Raw genomic sequence first — 14,857 nt, 5'->3', positions numbered from 1 at the left:
CCCTTCTCTTGGTTACAACGCTTCGATTTGCCTTTGGCGAGCCAGTTTTTCCACTCTTGGTCGATGTGGTCTGGGTGTGACTGGGTGTCCACCATACGCAGCTCGATGAATGGACACAGGCCTCAGGCACATGAATCTAAACCAGGATCCACTACATAATCTGCAGGGTCCAGTGCAAAATGAAAATGCAGGGCACCCTGTTCAAAATTTAGGAAGAATTTCAAGACGGCAGCTACATTACAACACATTGCACCTCACTGTGGACCCAGGACTTCCTCGTTCATCTGCCAGACAGCAGGGGGAGGAAGGGTTCGAACCCACAGATACCTGCCAAGCTCCTCCACTGTCCTGGTGCTTGAGGCTGGTCCAGGGCTCACCCACATCAGGATACAGAGCAAAGACGCGCCAAGGGAACAACGGAAGGGGTCAGCAGTTAAAGAGATCTCACGGGCATGTTGCCTTTGTTGCGCATCTGACCATCCCGAGCCCAGAGATGGAAATGTTTCTCTAAAGGTCACACAGCAAGTTCATGGCAGTGTCTGAACCGGAATCCAGGTCTCCTAATGCTAGGGAGCCACTGACTGAAACTGCCCACCCTGACCAAGCACAGTCCTAACCCCTTGCATGAGCTGTCTCACAACAGGAGGTCCCGGTAAGGAAGGCAGCGCTGCTGCTGAAAACTAGCTGGGAGAATTTGGGAGGGGCCAAAAGTGAGACAGGCTTGCTGGGACCTGGGACCCTTTGCTGGGACCTGGGACCCTTTGCTGCAGTGCTGCAATGCTTGCACATGGACACACCTCTCCTCCAGCAACAAAACACAAAGAAACTACATGGGATTAAAAATAGCTGTGTGCGTGCCCAGTTGGGGCAAATTCTGGACCCCAAAGATACAAAGAGACCAAAAAACCCAACTGCCACTTTTGAAGAGCCTGGAACAAAAATAGGGTGTCAGGAGCAAAAGCAGGGTACTGAGCATGCCCCCTGCACACACCACCACCTAAGGGGTGGGCGAAACGCCTAAGCCACCCTTCTGGCCCGACCCCTGGACGCACCACTACCCTCATCCCATATAAGGAACAAACCTGCCCCCTTTTGGGGAGCGAGCAAGTAAGAGAACCTGTGGTTTGTTCTCACTCCCCACTGCTGCAGCAGGGGCCCCAGTAAAGCCTTGCCTGCATTTCTTGTCTGGCCCCTAGTCAACTTGTATTGATTGGGGAAGGCCAAGGACCCTCGTTGGTAACAAAAGGAGGGAGGAGACGCCAGCCCATAATATGTCCTGCCAACCTCCCAGAAACCCTCACGCTGGAATCCATCTTGGCTGAGAGTTGCGTGTGCCACCAGGAAGGACCCTCTGTCAGACCAAATATGGGCACAAGCAATATTGACTGTCCAGAGACAAGCCGGAAAGCTAACCCCACCACTATAAACCCTGAGACTATGAGCCACAGCCACGTGGCAGAGCAGTTCTCCTGGGTTCCCTTACCTGCTGCTCTCCACCCAGTGCCCCTTCCCAGTAGTCTTTGGCTTTGTCAGGACATGTGTCTCCTTGGACAATTCATTTCCTAGTGTTAGACAAGAGCCCACTCTCGGACCCTGGAAGAGGTCCCCTTTCTGGTAACACTGGGAGCGCTCCCATCACAGGTAACGAACTATATTTGTCCTCACTAGACAGGAGGCCAACAAAAATCCTAACCTAAGATCTTGCTAACCTTTTCGGAACAAACATGACAATAGCAGCTAACATTTGTTGAGCGCTTACAACGTGCCACACGCTGTTCTCGGAGCCTCGCAGATCTCAACCCATTCAATCCTCACAATAACCCCAAGAAGTAGGTCCTGTTATTATCACCTCCATTTTACAGGTGGGGAAACAGAGGCACTGAAATGTTAAGCGACCAGCCCAAGGTCACACATCTAGTAAGTGGATTTACTGGGGTTTAAACCCAGGCAGGGTTTAAAACAACTGGGGTTTAAACCCAGGCAGGCCAGTTGCAGAGCACAAGGTCTTGGCCAGCACTCTACACCGCACAGAGTGGCCCAGGCCTTCGCCCTGGTGTCCGGACAGGCAACCCCCAGAGGAGAAGCAGCTCTTACTGGTTTAGTGCTTGCTGCCGCCAGGTGCTGCGCTCAGCGGTTTACAGGACTTGTCTCAGCAGGTGGTACGTCCCTCAAGCACCCTCCATCCAGGCTCCCTCCCAGTGTCTATAGTGACAGAAACCTGGACTCAGCAGACTCCACGCATTATCTCATTTAACTGGGCATCCAGAGGGAGAGTGGACTCCTGCTGCAGATGAGTCGGTGGCTGGACGACAGGATCCAGTTCCATCTCTGCTCTGCTCTCCTCCTCGCTGCTTCATCCTCAGGCTGGTCTCGAGATGATGGCACCAGGTTGGAGGTCACCTTTCAGACATGACGATAGTCAGAGGAAGAGGAAGCGTTTCTCCCCTGAGGGTCTCTCTTAAGAGATAAACTCTCCCAGAAGTCACCCCTTCCCCAAAGACTTTCCCACGAACCTCATCATAGGTCTATTCCTGACCCATCCCCTAGGAAACAGACTGGGTTTTCCATTAGACCATTGACTCCACCCTGGACCTGGGGATGGGGGTCAGCCTCCTTGAGTCACACGACCTTGTGGGGAGGGGTAGATGCCTGCACACCATCAGGGTTTAGTTAGCAAGAGAGGATGATGGATGCTGAGAAGGACACAGCATCTACTACAGGTGGATATTTCATGTTCATTTTACAGATGAGCAAACTGAGGCTCAGGGAGGGTAACAACTTTCTCAGGGTCACAGCTTATGCATGGGGGAGCTGGGATTTAAAGCCATTCTGTAGGACTCCAGAGCCTGTGTGCCTAGCTGCTTCCCTAGTTGCCCAGGAAAGGAAGCCAGGACACCTGGGTCCTTGTTCTGGTGGCACTATTAGCTCAGGTGTGTTTGGGGACAATTTCCTTCCCCTCTCTGGTCTGCATCCTCCTGTGAATGCAACTATGCCTTCTTGGGCCTAACCTGCAGGGCCGAGAGGTGGACCAGCAATGAGGTTATGGATGTAAGCATTTCAGCAACTGCAGGTGGAAGGCACCATGTGGTATAGGAAAGACTCCAGGCTTTGGAATCTGACTGCGCCCTGGGTTCAGATCCTTACTCTGTCCCTAATTAGTGAGACCTTGTACAAGTCCCTTAACAGTCTACAGAGCGGGGATGATGATACCCACTCACACAATTGTTATGCAGGTCACATGAATCCACGAAGGCAAATTCCTTGGCTTAACAAGATGCCTGACACATGTCAATTCCTTTCTATATTCCATTTATTAGAGAATGCAGCTTCATCCTCCAAGCACGGGGTAGAAGGGAAAATACTACACTCAATTGTCTGAGGATCATATCCAATCCTTTTTTTGGTAATATGGCGGGGGCGGGGCGGGGGGGAGCGGGGAGGAAGGGAGGGAGAGAGAAAAAGAGGGAGGAAATTTTGCCAAGAAAGGCACGTGCATCCCAATGGAGGACTGGCATTGCTTGGGCTTTCCTGCCCCCTTGTGGCCACTGTGAGGAAAAAGGGCTGCCCGTAATTGCACCCTGGAATGGAAGGAGCTGGGAGAAGCCAGCAGTCCCCAGCTCCTTTTGATTCTCCAGGGCTAAAGGGGGGCCATAGTCTGTTGCTAATGTGCTTCCTGGGCTCGGGGTGGTCAGCCATATTAGGGAACCACTGAGCTAGTCCAATCCTTTCATTAAACAGATGGGAAAACTATGGCCTTGAGAGTAGGTGGGGCTTGTCTGAAGGAGGCAGCCAGGATAGGAGCCAGTAACTCAGGTCTCTAGACCCCAGTGCTCTTTCCATTATGCCCTGTCTGAAGCGATCCTGCCAGGCAAGCAGAGCTCCAAAGACCACTGGAACTCACCTGCCAGCCAGGTCACCTGCCAGCCAGGGCTGGGATCCCCCCGCTGCTGCTGTCAGGTGGTCCTCCATTCTGTGCTTGGAGTCCCATGGTGATGGGGAGCTTACTAGCAGCCTATTCCCTACTCGTGAACTTCAGGACATTTCCCCTTGTCTGGGGTCCAGACTCACCTCTCTGCATCCTCCCCTATTGGATCCAATTCCCCCATCTGAGGCTGAGCAGCTCTGTCCCCTGACACACTGGAGAGACTGCACAGCCAGAGGAGCCAGAGCTGGGAGGATGAGGGAGATGGAGTGAGTGCTTCACGGCACCAGGAACCCTCTGGACGCATCGCCTCCCTGAATCCTGCAAGACACAGGTGGTTTAGCCTCATTTTACTTCAGGGGGGTTGAGGCATAGGGAACTGGCATCAACCCATCCAAGCTCACACATCAGTTAGTGTCGAGGTGGACGCGAACAGTGCCCTTGGTTTATGGACTTGGGAAGCTCAGTCTCCTCACGATCAGGAGCGTTCTCGGCTGCCCTGCAGCACTCATTGGGTGTGGTGGCCAGGCGGGCAGCCTGGGGTAGCATTTACTCTATAAAAACCTTATTTTGAAGTATAACACGCACAGACAAAAGCGCACAAAGATATACAGCTTAGTGATCTCTGACAAAGCAGCTGCTCATGAAATCACCACCCAAGTCACAAAATAGGACACCACCAGCAACCCAGAGCCTCTTATCCTTCCTGACCACTGCCCCTGTCCTCCTTGATTTTCCTTCTAGTTTTATGACCTACACACGTGCTCACACCTAACGGCAACGTGAACTTTATGTAAATGGAATCACACATTTGGCATCAGTTTGGGTCTGGCTGCTTTCACTCAGCATTCACTCAATATCCACCCACAAATATTTCCACTGCTGGAGGACACTGACATCACAGTTTTGTCAGTGGACCTGTGGACTGTTTCCAGGTTTTCTTATAATGAACGTGATAACTGCTGTGAACATTTGTGCACATATTTCTTGGTGCATACATGTATACATCGGGTATGTAACTGTATGCGTTTCCTAGAGCTGCCATAACTAAAGTGTCACAAACTGGCAGGTTTAAAACCGCAGAAAGTTATTCTCTCACAGTTCTGGAGGCTAGATATCTGAAACTAAGGTGTCAGCAGGGCGGTGCTCTCTCTGAGACTCTGGGTAGAATCCTCTCTTGCCTCTCCCCAGCTTCTGGTGGAAGCAAGGAGCATCCATCCTTGGGGTGTTTGCAGCTGCACAGTTCCCATCTCTGCCTCCACCTTCGCGTGGCCCTCTTCCCTCATATCCTTAGGTTATCTTCCTATAAGGACACCAGGCATAGTGCATTAAGAGTCACCCTACTCCAATAGAACTTCTTCTTCATTAATTACATCTGCAAAGACCCTCTTTTTTTTTTAAATACTCTTAAAAATTTTATTTTATTTATTTATTATTTTGGGCTGCATTGGGTCTTCGTTGCTGCGTGCGGGCTTTCTCTAGTTGCAGTGAGCGGGGGCTACTCTTCGTTGTGGTGCGTAGGCTACTCATTGCAGCGGCTTCCCTTGTTGCGGAGCTCAGGCTCTAGGCGCGCGGGCTTCAGTAATTGTGGCTTGCAGGCTCTAGAGTGCAGGCTCAGTAGTTGGCTATACTTCACCTTTTGCGTTTCACTATACATTGTAAAACCATCTTGTCGATTCCATAAAAATTGCCGGGCTTTGGAGTGGGCTTGCATCAACTCTCTAGACCGTTTTGGAGGAACTGACAACTTCACATTGAGTCATCTAATCCATACACATCACATATTCCTCCATATCTTGGGGTTTTCCACTTCTCCCCATGGTTTATAGATTTCTACGTAGAGGTCTTGCCCATCTTTTTTTTTTTTTTGGACCGCCAGGGAATTCCGAGGTCTTGCCCCTCTTACATTGAATTTATTCTTAAGTATTCGATATTTTTGATGCTCTGAAATTGGTATTTTTAAATTAAAAAAAATTTAGGTGCATATAGATGTTCAATAGATTTACATGTACTGACTTTGTATCCAGCAAAAATTTTCAACTTATTATTTCTAATCATTTATCTGTGAATTCTTTTGGATGACCTAAGTACATAATGCTATCTGTAAGTAAAGATAGTCCAATTTCTTCCTTTCCAATCTTCAGGATTTACTTCTCTTGCTTCTCTGTGCTGACTGGGGTTCTCTACTATGATGTTACCTGATGAAAGGAGGCATCTTTATCTGTCTCCTAATCTGAAAGGGAACACATTCAACATTTTACCATTAAATACATTACATATGATACTTTCTATAGTTCTTGCATTTTTATGTTTTATTTTTTTACATAAATTCTTTTTATGGTCAAGGGAGAGAATGTCTTAAGAAAATGGATTGGGAAGAAGAATATTCTTTTTTTTTAACATCTTTATTGGAGTATAATTGCTTTACATTGTTGTGTTAGTTTGTGCTGTACAGCAAAGTGAATCAGCTCTACGTATACATGTATCCCCTCTTTTTTAGATTAAATTTTTATTGGAGTATAATTGCTTTACATTGTTGTGTTAGTTTGTGCTGTACAGCAAAGTGAATCAGCTCTACGTATACATGTATCCCCTCTTTTTTAGATTTCCTTCCCATTTAGGTCACCACAGAGCACTGAGTAGGGTTCCCTGTGCTATACAGCAGGTTCTCATTAGTTATCTATTTTATACATAGTAGTATACACGTCAATCCCAATCTCCCAGTTCATCTCACCCCCCCTTCCCCCCTTGGTATCCATAAGTTTGTTCTCTACATCTGTGTCTCTATTTCTGCTTTTCAAATAAGTTCATCTGCACCATTCTTCTAGATTCCACATATAAGAAATATTATATGATATTTGTTTTTCTCTTACTTCACTCTGTATGACAGTTTCTAGGTCTATCCATGTCTCTGCAAATGGCACCATTTTGCTCCTTTTTATGGTCGAGTAATATTTCATTGTATAAACGTAGGGGTGGAATATTTGATGCAGAAAACCTTGGAAATTCAGGATATCTAGTTGCCACACCATCGTACCAGCTCCCTTTCATTTTTTTTTTTTTTGACAGGCATTAAAAACTGCCTATTATCAACGTCTGGATTCTTTACCTGCCCCCTGGCTGGGCCACTGTTGTGTGCTACATTGAGTTGGACATTTCCCATCACCAGCAGTTGAGCCAGCTGGGTTGGCTCAATTTCACAGTGACCCCACAGGCCTCACTTCAAACCAAGCCTTTACAGTTTTTGTTGTTCTGGTAAAAGTGAAGGTTAAGATGTGATGTCATCTCTCACTGCCTATGCTCTGCAGTGGATATCAGCTGCAATGCGGAACGGGGCCCCTGAGATGACAGGCAGGATTTGGGGTTGGAATACAGGGCTGAAACTCCAACTCTCTCACCTCTTAGCTTGCAGGATCCTTGGCAAGTTGTTTTCTCTGAGCCTGATTTTTTGTCTTTGTTTTTCCTCTCACTTGTAAAACGGGAGTAAGGATATTTACCTCCTCTGGGTCATTTTGTAGATTATATTGGAGCACTTGGGAAAGCATCTGGCAATCAGTAGGTACTCAATACATTAAAAAAAAAAAAAATCTTTCCTGTGTGCCAAGAGGTCGACTGGGGGGTGGGGGGGTGGCTGGATACTGATAGATAGAGCTTGCCTCAAAGTGTGGTCTAGGACCTAGAGTGTTGGCCTCACCCAGGAGCTTCTTAGAAATTGAGAATCGCAGGTCCCACCCTGGACCTGCTGAATCAGAATCTGCAATTCCACAAGATCCCCAGTGACTCAAAGTTCGGGAGGAGCACAAAGTCCTGCATTGCTAAGAAGCTCCACACAGGCAATAACTGAGGCAAGGAACCGAGAAGAGGTAGGATGTCGACGACACAGCAGCAAAGATGGGTTTGCAGACTTTGCGGGGCTCTCGCTGTGTTTCCTGCATCCAAATAAGAATGACTTCCTCCTGGCATGAAACTGAACTCCGATGAGGACGTTCTCTAGCACAGAAAAGCCAAACCACTAATCTGAATAAATAAGCATCAATTTTATTGAATCATGAATAATTTAAGACTGGTACAATCATCAGCTTTATTCTCTATGATGTGGGGCATGATCTCCAGCAGATCATTGGCAAATCCAAAAACCTCATGACAAATGAAAATTAAATAGGGAGGGACGGCGGACGGGGAGGGAGGACGGAAACATACCGTACACAAAATACTCAATTCCTAGTTTTCTCTTTAAAAATGGCTAGAAAAAATTCATCAAAATGCAGCACTTTAATCAATTATTTACAATTTCTATGTTACAATGAAAAAATGTACATCTTATAGAACATATTTCATAAACTGCTCCACTGGAAATAACTAGATCAAAACAGCAAACCTTCCATTTCGTATCCACAAAGTTGGATTATTTTTTCCTTTTGAAGTAGATTCGCCATTATCAAATTCGAATACACAGAATTTTGAAGTTTAAGCATCAACAATAAACTATGTCCCCAAGATACAACAAAGGTCTAGGCAAGTCTCGTTCTGTGTCCCCGCCCTGCCCACCCACCACCTTAAACTAAAGGGAATTCCCATCTCACTTATGGCCTGTAAAATTCTTGGCAGTTTGGAAAGAAAACTTTTGGCTTCCATTGGTAATTCAACACAAATGTTGCATAGAATTTCATACATTTTCAAAATTAGCCTAACTGTAGAAAAAGGCAAGATGGAAGCATTTCGGACAGAGCCCTAAATGAGCACAAAGTCACTTTGTCAAAGGTGAGTGACACAAAAGCAAAACAGGACCAAAGTAAGAAATGTGCATATCAGACAACCCTGCTTCCGGAAACTGTAGGAACGACCCCGAGCTGTGACTCGTACAAGGCTACACTCCTTGAAACCACCGTTCACTTGTCAGGCAGCACCAGGGACAGAGGTCTCGGCGCAGAGCCTGGACCCGGTGGGAGGGAAGTCTGTGGGACGGGGGAGAAAAGAAAGAGAAAAGAGGGTGCTGTAAAAAAAAAAAAAAAAAAAAAAAAAAAAAAAAAAACGTTTCAAGGGATATTGGCAGGTGTCTACTCACAAGGTGACCGGGAAAACTGCCCAAGAGGAGGAGTCCATTGCACCTCCTCCCAAATTCACAGTATGAGCGTGTAAGGTCATCGCTGGGAGATAAATTGAGAAGGACCATTCTTCAGGTTTACCAGAAGGCTCAGGGTGTGACTGACCCCTGAGGTCACAGGCTAAATACATGCTTTAAACATTTTATGAAAAACAAAACAGAACAAGACACACTCACACACCCAGATGACTAAGGAAGGCTTAGCAGAATAGAGTCTGAGTGTACTGAGATTAAAGAGCACGCTGAGAGGTTTTCCATTCACCTGTTAGAGGGACACATTCCCCTTTTCCTTTCAAAGAGGAAGCAAATGGTGTCATCCAATGTAATGTGACTGCTTTCAGGTCAAGCTCTTGTGGTAAGAAAATAAAAGATGTTGAGAGAGGGACCTTTGGAGATAGAAATGTAAAAAAAATGGAGTAAAAACCCTGATCATTAACAGAGACTCCCCCCCATGGGGGTCTGATAAAAATAAAACAGAAACAAATGACTCAAAGATTGACCACACTCTGTAGAGAAAATACCGGTATGTTGAAGACACATACGAGCAGAGCATGGCTCAACAATGTCATGTAACATGGTAGGAACTTTTGCCTTTTCCTGCACAAGACAGATCATTGTCTAGTCAGGGCGTTAGCTGGAGACTGATAAGAGCCTTAAAAAAAAAAAAAAAAAAAAAAAAAATTTTTTTTTTTTTCCTTTTTCTTTTTCCCACAGTCACGCATCCACACGAATGAGTCTTTTGGATGAGAAAAAAGTCACATTAGCTTGAGTTCTCCTAGTGAGCAGATGACTTGTTAGCCCTGTTTGCTCTGATGGGGAAAACAGAAAAACAGACCCCAGGCAGGCACGACACTCATCAGTGAACACGGTGAGTACAAAACCAGTTAAGGCATCGCTTTGGGAAGGTCAGCACCGAAGAGGTCAGGCAAGGCTCGTCCGCCGGAGGCCGGAGCTTCTGGAAGGGAGCAGCTGCCTCCACCCGTTGACTTGTGTGACGTCACGTTGGTTCTGGGGAAAGTGCAAGTGTTTTGCGAGGTGACCTCACACCCCACCTGAGGTCGGGGCTGGCATGCTGGAGGTGTCGACGTGTGTCCTGCAGCCTCGAGGACGAGGAGGAAAGGCAAGGTCCCGCTCACCCACGCGCTGAGGACGGGGTCCTGGTCCACTGTCCAGGGCACAGCGACCCCGGCCCCAGCAGGAGGCAGCGAGTGTGCAGAACTGTGAGGGTGGACAACGGAAAACCAAAACTCAGCAGGACCAAACCAAAAGCCAACTCCTGCGGTTCTCACGTTCACCAAAGGATGGATTCTGACCACGAGGGGAAGGAGAGGGGAAAAAAGTCTTCAAAATCAAAAGAGTCAGAAAGGGAGAAACTCAACCTCATTTTCAAAGGGGTGATCGGTTCGCCAAGGTAGACCAATTCTCACTGTACACAGTGTTAGCAGGAATAAGACCTGATTCATTTCTGTACGAGAAGGAAACAGACACATGCAGCTCTGCGTTTACGGCCACATCCGCTTGGCCTCGCTCTCTCTTATGGAAGAACCAGAGGCTGATGGGTCTGAAGGGCGGGGGAGGAACTGGAACAGGCAGAATACCTCTCGGGTAAGGAGAGCACCATTTAAAAAAACAAACCAAAGAGAAAGCACGGTTTGTTTTTTCCTAAGTTTTTCCTGCGATGCGGCTCTGCAGTTGGTTCAGTGTGACCAAAGCAAGGGCCCCGGCTGGCAGCGGATCTCTGTGTGGCCGGTGTGGTGGAAGGGCGGCGGCGGGGCTGGAGCTGCAGGGTCTGTGCGCGGAGGAGGCCCTGCTGTCTCCGTTTTCAGCTCTGCTCTAATCTCTTCTGTCTCTGGGCCGCTGAGGGCAGGATGCTGTTTGGTTTCAGAGCTTCAAGTGGGTTGGCTTTTTTTTTTAAAAACCCTTTTCATTTCAACGGTGATGGTCCTTTCCCGAGAAGTATCTTTCAGTGTCTTAGGAAGGTCACAGCAACAAGGCAAGACAATAATTGACACAGAAGATGGTGCAGTTCTCCCTGTGAAGGAAGCGGTCCCGAGGCAGCTGGCCCGGGGTGCCTGCACCCAGGTCAAGGCTGGAGGACGAGGAGGGTCCGGGTCTTCGTGCGGCACTCACGCCGAGGCCGGGGGCTGGCTCAGGAGGGCGCCCTCAGGGTGGTGCAGAGGAGGGAGGTGGAGGGCAGGAGGGCAGGCTCCGTGGCCCGGCCGTCACAGAGTAGACTCCAGGGACGAGTCCAGGATATCGTCGTGATGGCTGTTGCTGTTGGAGTCGCTGTCATAGCTCTGGGGGCTGGAGTAGTTGGCTGCTTCCTGCAGCCTCATCAGCATGTTCATCTGGGGAAAGAGCGGAGACTGCGACATGGCTTCCGGTCCGGTCAGCCGGCCACGCCTGGCCTCTCCAAAGCTCACGCCACCTCCTCTAGACTCACCCTGGGAACTGTGGCCCGCAGTGGACGAGAGCATGGGCCCTCGGCCAGGCTTCCAGGGTTCAAGTCTCGGCTCCACCACTTACTAGCTGCATGACCTTGGGCCAGTGACTTAACTGCTACACCTCAGTTTCTTCACTGGTCACATGTGAATAATTATACCTGCCCTATAACGTTACGGTGTGGATTAATACGTGCAGATCACTGAAGATACAAAATCCTCTAAAAGATAATATGTATATATTTTTTACTTGGGACGGGCACCTTACTCAAATATAGCCCTCAGCCTGGGTGAGATGCCAGCCAAGCGCCCCAGCACCGCTGACCTCGAGGCACAGGGTTCCCGCTTCGATGAGCATCGAGCCCATCTGTAGTCCTGGCTCTGGCCAGAGGGCAGCCTGGAGTCACCTGGGCTCCAGCTCCTGTCAAGGCCTCCATGGGGAGGCGGAGGACAGCATCAGTAAAGCAGAGCCTTGGAGCACAGAGAGGCCTGGATTCCAATTCAGAAACCTTTGGGCAATTATCTAATGTATCTGAGCCACCAGTTCCTCATCCACAGAATAGAGAAAACGGCAGTACCCATCCCATAGGGCTGAAGTAGGGAATTAAATGACATGGTGTGTATTCAACCCTTAGGATAGGGCCTGGCACATAGCAACTGTTCAATAGATGTGATAAATCTGCTATCATCATCACCATCATTTCTCTTAAGAGTTTAAAGACAGTGTTCTTGCATCTTCCCTGGTCTACAGTCTATTGGTCATTTGTGTTCAAGGGGGAGATGGGGAACTGAAAACTATCAATACTTTAGTTTTATTTACAACTATAAACTGTGTGTCTATGTATTTTATATTTTATCTAGCAAAATTAGGAAGATAGGGTCTCTCTGAGCTATCTTCAGACTTGGTGCAGCTGGGCTTGAAGCCCAGCTGCCCTCTGGCTGGCTGTCCCTCAGGGTGCCTAGCAGAGTTGGCCTGGGTGGGCCAACCACAGAAGCACCACCATCTGGTGTCCATCTGCATGGCTGCAACTGGGAAGGGGTAGAGCGGAAGTACAAAGAAAAATCCTTCGCAGCCAGGATTACTCATTCACTCATCAAACATTCCCTGTGTACCCATAGGATATGGTCTGGAATAAAAACAGGACAGTTCTGCCCTCCTGGAGGACTCAGTCTCAGAAGGGTGAGAGATCAGTTAACAAAAGGGCTATCATAGCAGACACCTGTGGTCCTGGGCAGAGAGACCAGGACTTGGGGGAAACACCAAGTATCTAAATTGGTAAGTAGAGGTAGCTGGGCCGGCACAGCTGACTTCTGGGAGCCTGAGGTTGGAAGGACAATTCTGTGTATCTATTCGGAGAACCCCGGGTCTTACCTAAATGCCTTCTGTGTTTCGTCAGTGACACAAATATCCCTGGTTAAGAAAAGAAATGTCCAGGGCTGAGCTGGCCATTCTTTCCTCTAGATATCCTAAATTCTAGTTTTACATAAGTTAGAGTTCATGAGCTTGGACCCACAAAAATAGTTCCATGACTTTGGCTTTTAGTAACGGTTAATGTTAGAAATAGCCTTTTACAGGCTGATCCTTTCCTCTGGAAAACCACTGTGGTAAACACTGCAAATTAGGTTGTGCTTAGTAATACAAGCCATAAATCCATTTAACATAAAATTCCCATGTAAAATGTCTCAAGAGGACCACAGCTGCATCCCGCCAGTCAGGAGTGGCAGACAACCCCAAAGTACCTATTATTATTATCTTTTATCTAGCAAATCAGTCACTAGGGATAGAACAGCAAGTCAACTGTCTTTTTTTTTTTTTTTTTTTTTTCGCGGTACGCGGGCCTCTCACTATCGTGGCCTCTCCCGTTGCGGAGCACAGGCTCCAGACGCGCAGGCTCAGCGGCCATGGTTCACGGGCCCAGCCGCTCCGCGGCATGTGGGATCTTCCCAGACCGGGGCACGAACCCACGTCTCCTGCATCGGCAGGCGGACTCTCAACGACTGCGCCACCAGGGAAGCCCAAGTCAACTGTCTTTTAATCCTGCCGCATCTCTTATGAATATGTTCTTTCATTAGGTAATGCAAGCAATATTCTTTGCAGTGTTTTTCCTTTTGCCCTAGTTGCCAAGAGAGCTCAGGTTTAAATTTATAGCATGATAATGGTCATTTAACCATGGGAGGTTCCGGTATATGTGCTTCAAACTTCTTTTAATAGGGCTTTTGATTTATTAGGTCTAATTTCGCAGTACGCCTATGTATGGGTCTTACATTGGCAGAGAGTTCTAGAATTGTAGTGGTATGATCTCTGACCCTGGTTCTTCTTAAAGGGCCTTTATTGCTTTAGCATCGGTGGAGTAAAGGTGCTCAGGCAGTGTTAAAGGCTTAACTCATGTCACTGGCCAGGGGACCCGCATTCAGGCCCCCTTGCCCTCTCCTCCATGAGTCCCTCTCGCCCTCAAACCTCTCCCTGCCTAAGCTCCTGACCATTTGGCTTGGGCTACTGGGCAAGACGTGATAAAGCTGGCATTCAAACCAGAGGGCGAAGAGTGGTGTAAGGACGTTTAGGGAGACAAATCAAATTCTGGAACTTTTATCTGAAAAATTTCAGAGGGGTTAAAGACACGAGTGAAAAACTAAAAACAAGGAAGAAAATATTGGCAAAAATGTCCCAAATCTTGGGATCGGTCTAGCCTTCCAAAGCAAGGCTGGGGCTCAGTCACCTCCAAATTTCCGGTGTGCCTGGCATGAGGCCCAATACACAGTAAGTGCTCAGTGAATGCCGAGCTGCTCTGGAAGCCGAGAACTCACCAGCGGGTCTCCGTCAGCGTCGCTGGGGGGCATCTGCTTGCTGGTTGACCCCTCCCGAGGCATGGAGTAGCCGTCGAAGCCGACATCCTCGGGCCGGAGCTGCAGGAGGGGAGGCCACTCGTGCTGCTGAGGGCTGGCTGCCCAAGGATAGGTGTCCATCACCCACTTGGCGGGGTCCTCCCAGGGGGCCCGCCTTCCATACAGCTGGAAACAGACAAAGAAGGAACAGTTAGGAAGTGGGCCGAGACCTCTTCTGCAGGCCTGGTTTTGCAACTTTCTGAAAAACTCTCCAAGTCCAGCATTATGCTTCTCTTGATGGAGTAATTCCACTTCCAGAAGAAATCCTAAGGAAATCATCCAAGGCACGGACACCTTGATGTGCCGAGACCAAAGGCAGCATGACCTAGGGAGTAAAAGCACTGGCTTTGGAGTCAGCCTGACCTGGGTTCACACTTCAGCTCTGCCACTGACTCACTGTGTCGCCCTAAACTCTAAGCCTCGCTGATCCAACTTGGAAAACAACTCTCTGATTTGAAGTGTTTGCCAATTTCCATGATATGAATACTCCCACCGTGGCCAGTCAAT

General features: G+C 48.3%; 1 protein-coding gene across 1 annotated transcript; it reads right to left on the bottom strand.

The window, feature by feature from the left end:
* Nucleotides 1-8,951: 8,951 nt before the first annotated feature.
* Nucleotides 8,952-14,850, bottom strand: LOC114488017 (neuron navigator 2-like). Its single transcript, XM_028501460.2, has 2 exons — nucleotides 14,273-14,850; nucleotides 8,952-11,374 (listed from the first exon to the last, which is right to left on the bottom strand). The coding sequence occupies exons 1-2, from the start codon at nucleotides 14,627-14,629 to the stop codon at nucleotides 11,249-11,251; spliced, it is 483 nt and encodes a 160-aa protein (XP_028357261.1). The 5' UTR covers nucleotides 14,630-14,850; the 3' UTR covers nucleotides 8,952-11,248.
* Nucleotides 14,851-14,857: the final 7 nt, after the last annotated feature.

The sequence above is a fragment of the Physeter macrocephalus genome, chromosome 16 (genome assembly GCF_002837175.3).
Source record: "Physeter macrocephalus isolate SW-GA chromosome 16, ASM283717v5, whole genome shotgun sequence".
In the NCBI taxonomy this organism is placed as follows: domain Eukaryota; kingdom Metazoa; phylum Chordata; class Mammalia; order Artiodactyla; family Physeteridae; genus Physeter; species Physeter macrocephalus.
This window is presented reverse-complemented; position numbering and strand designations above follow the sequence as displayed.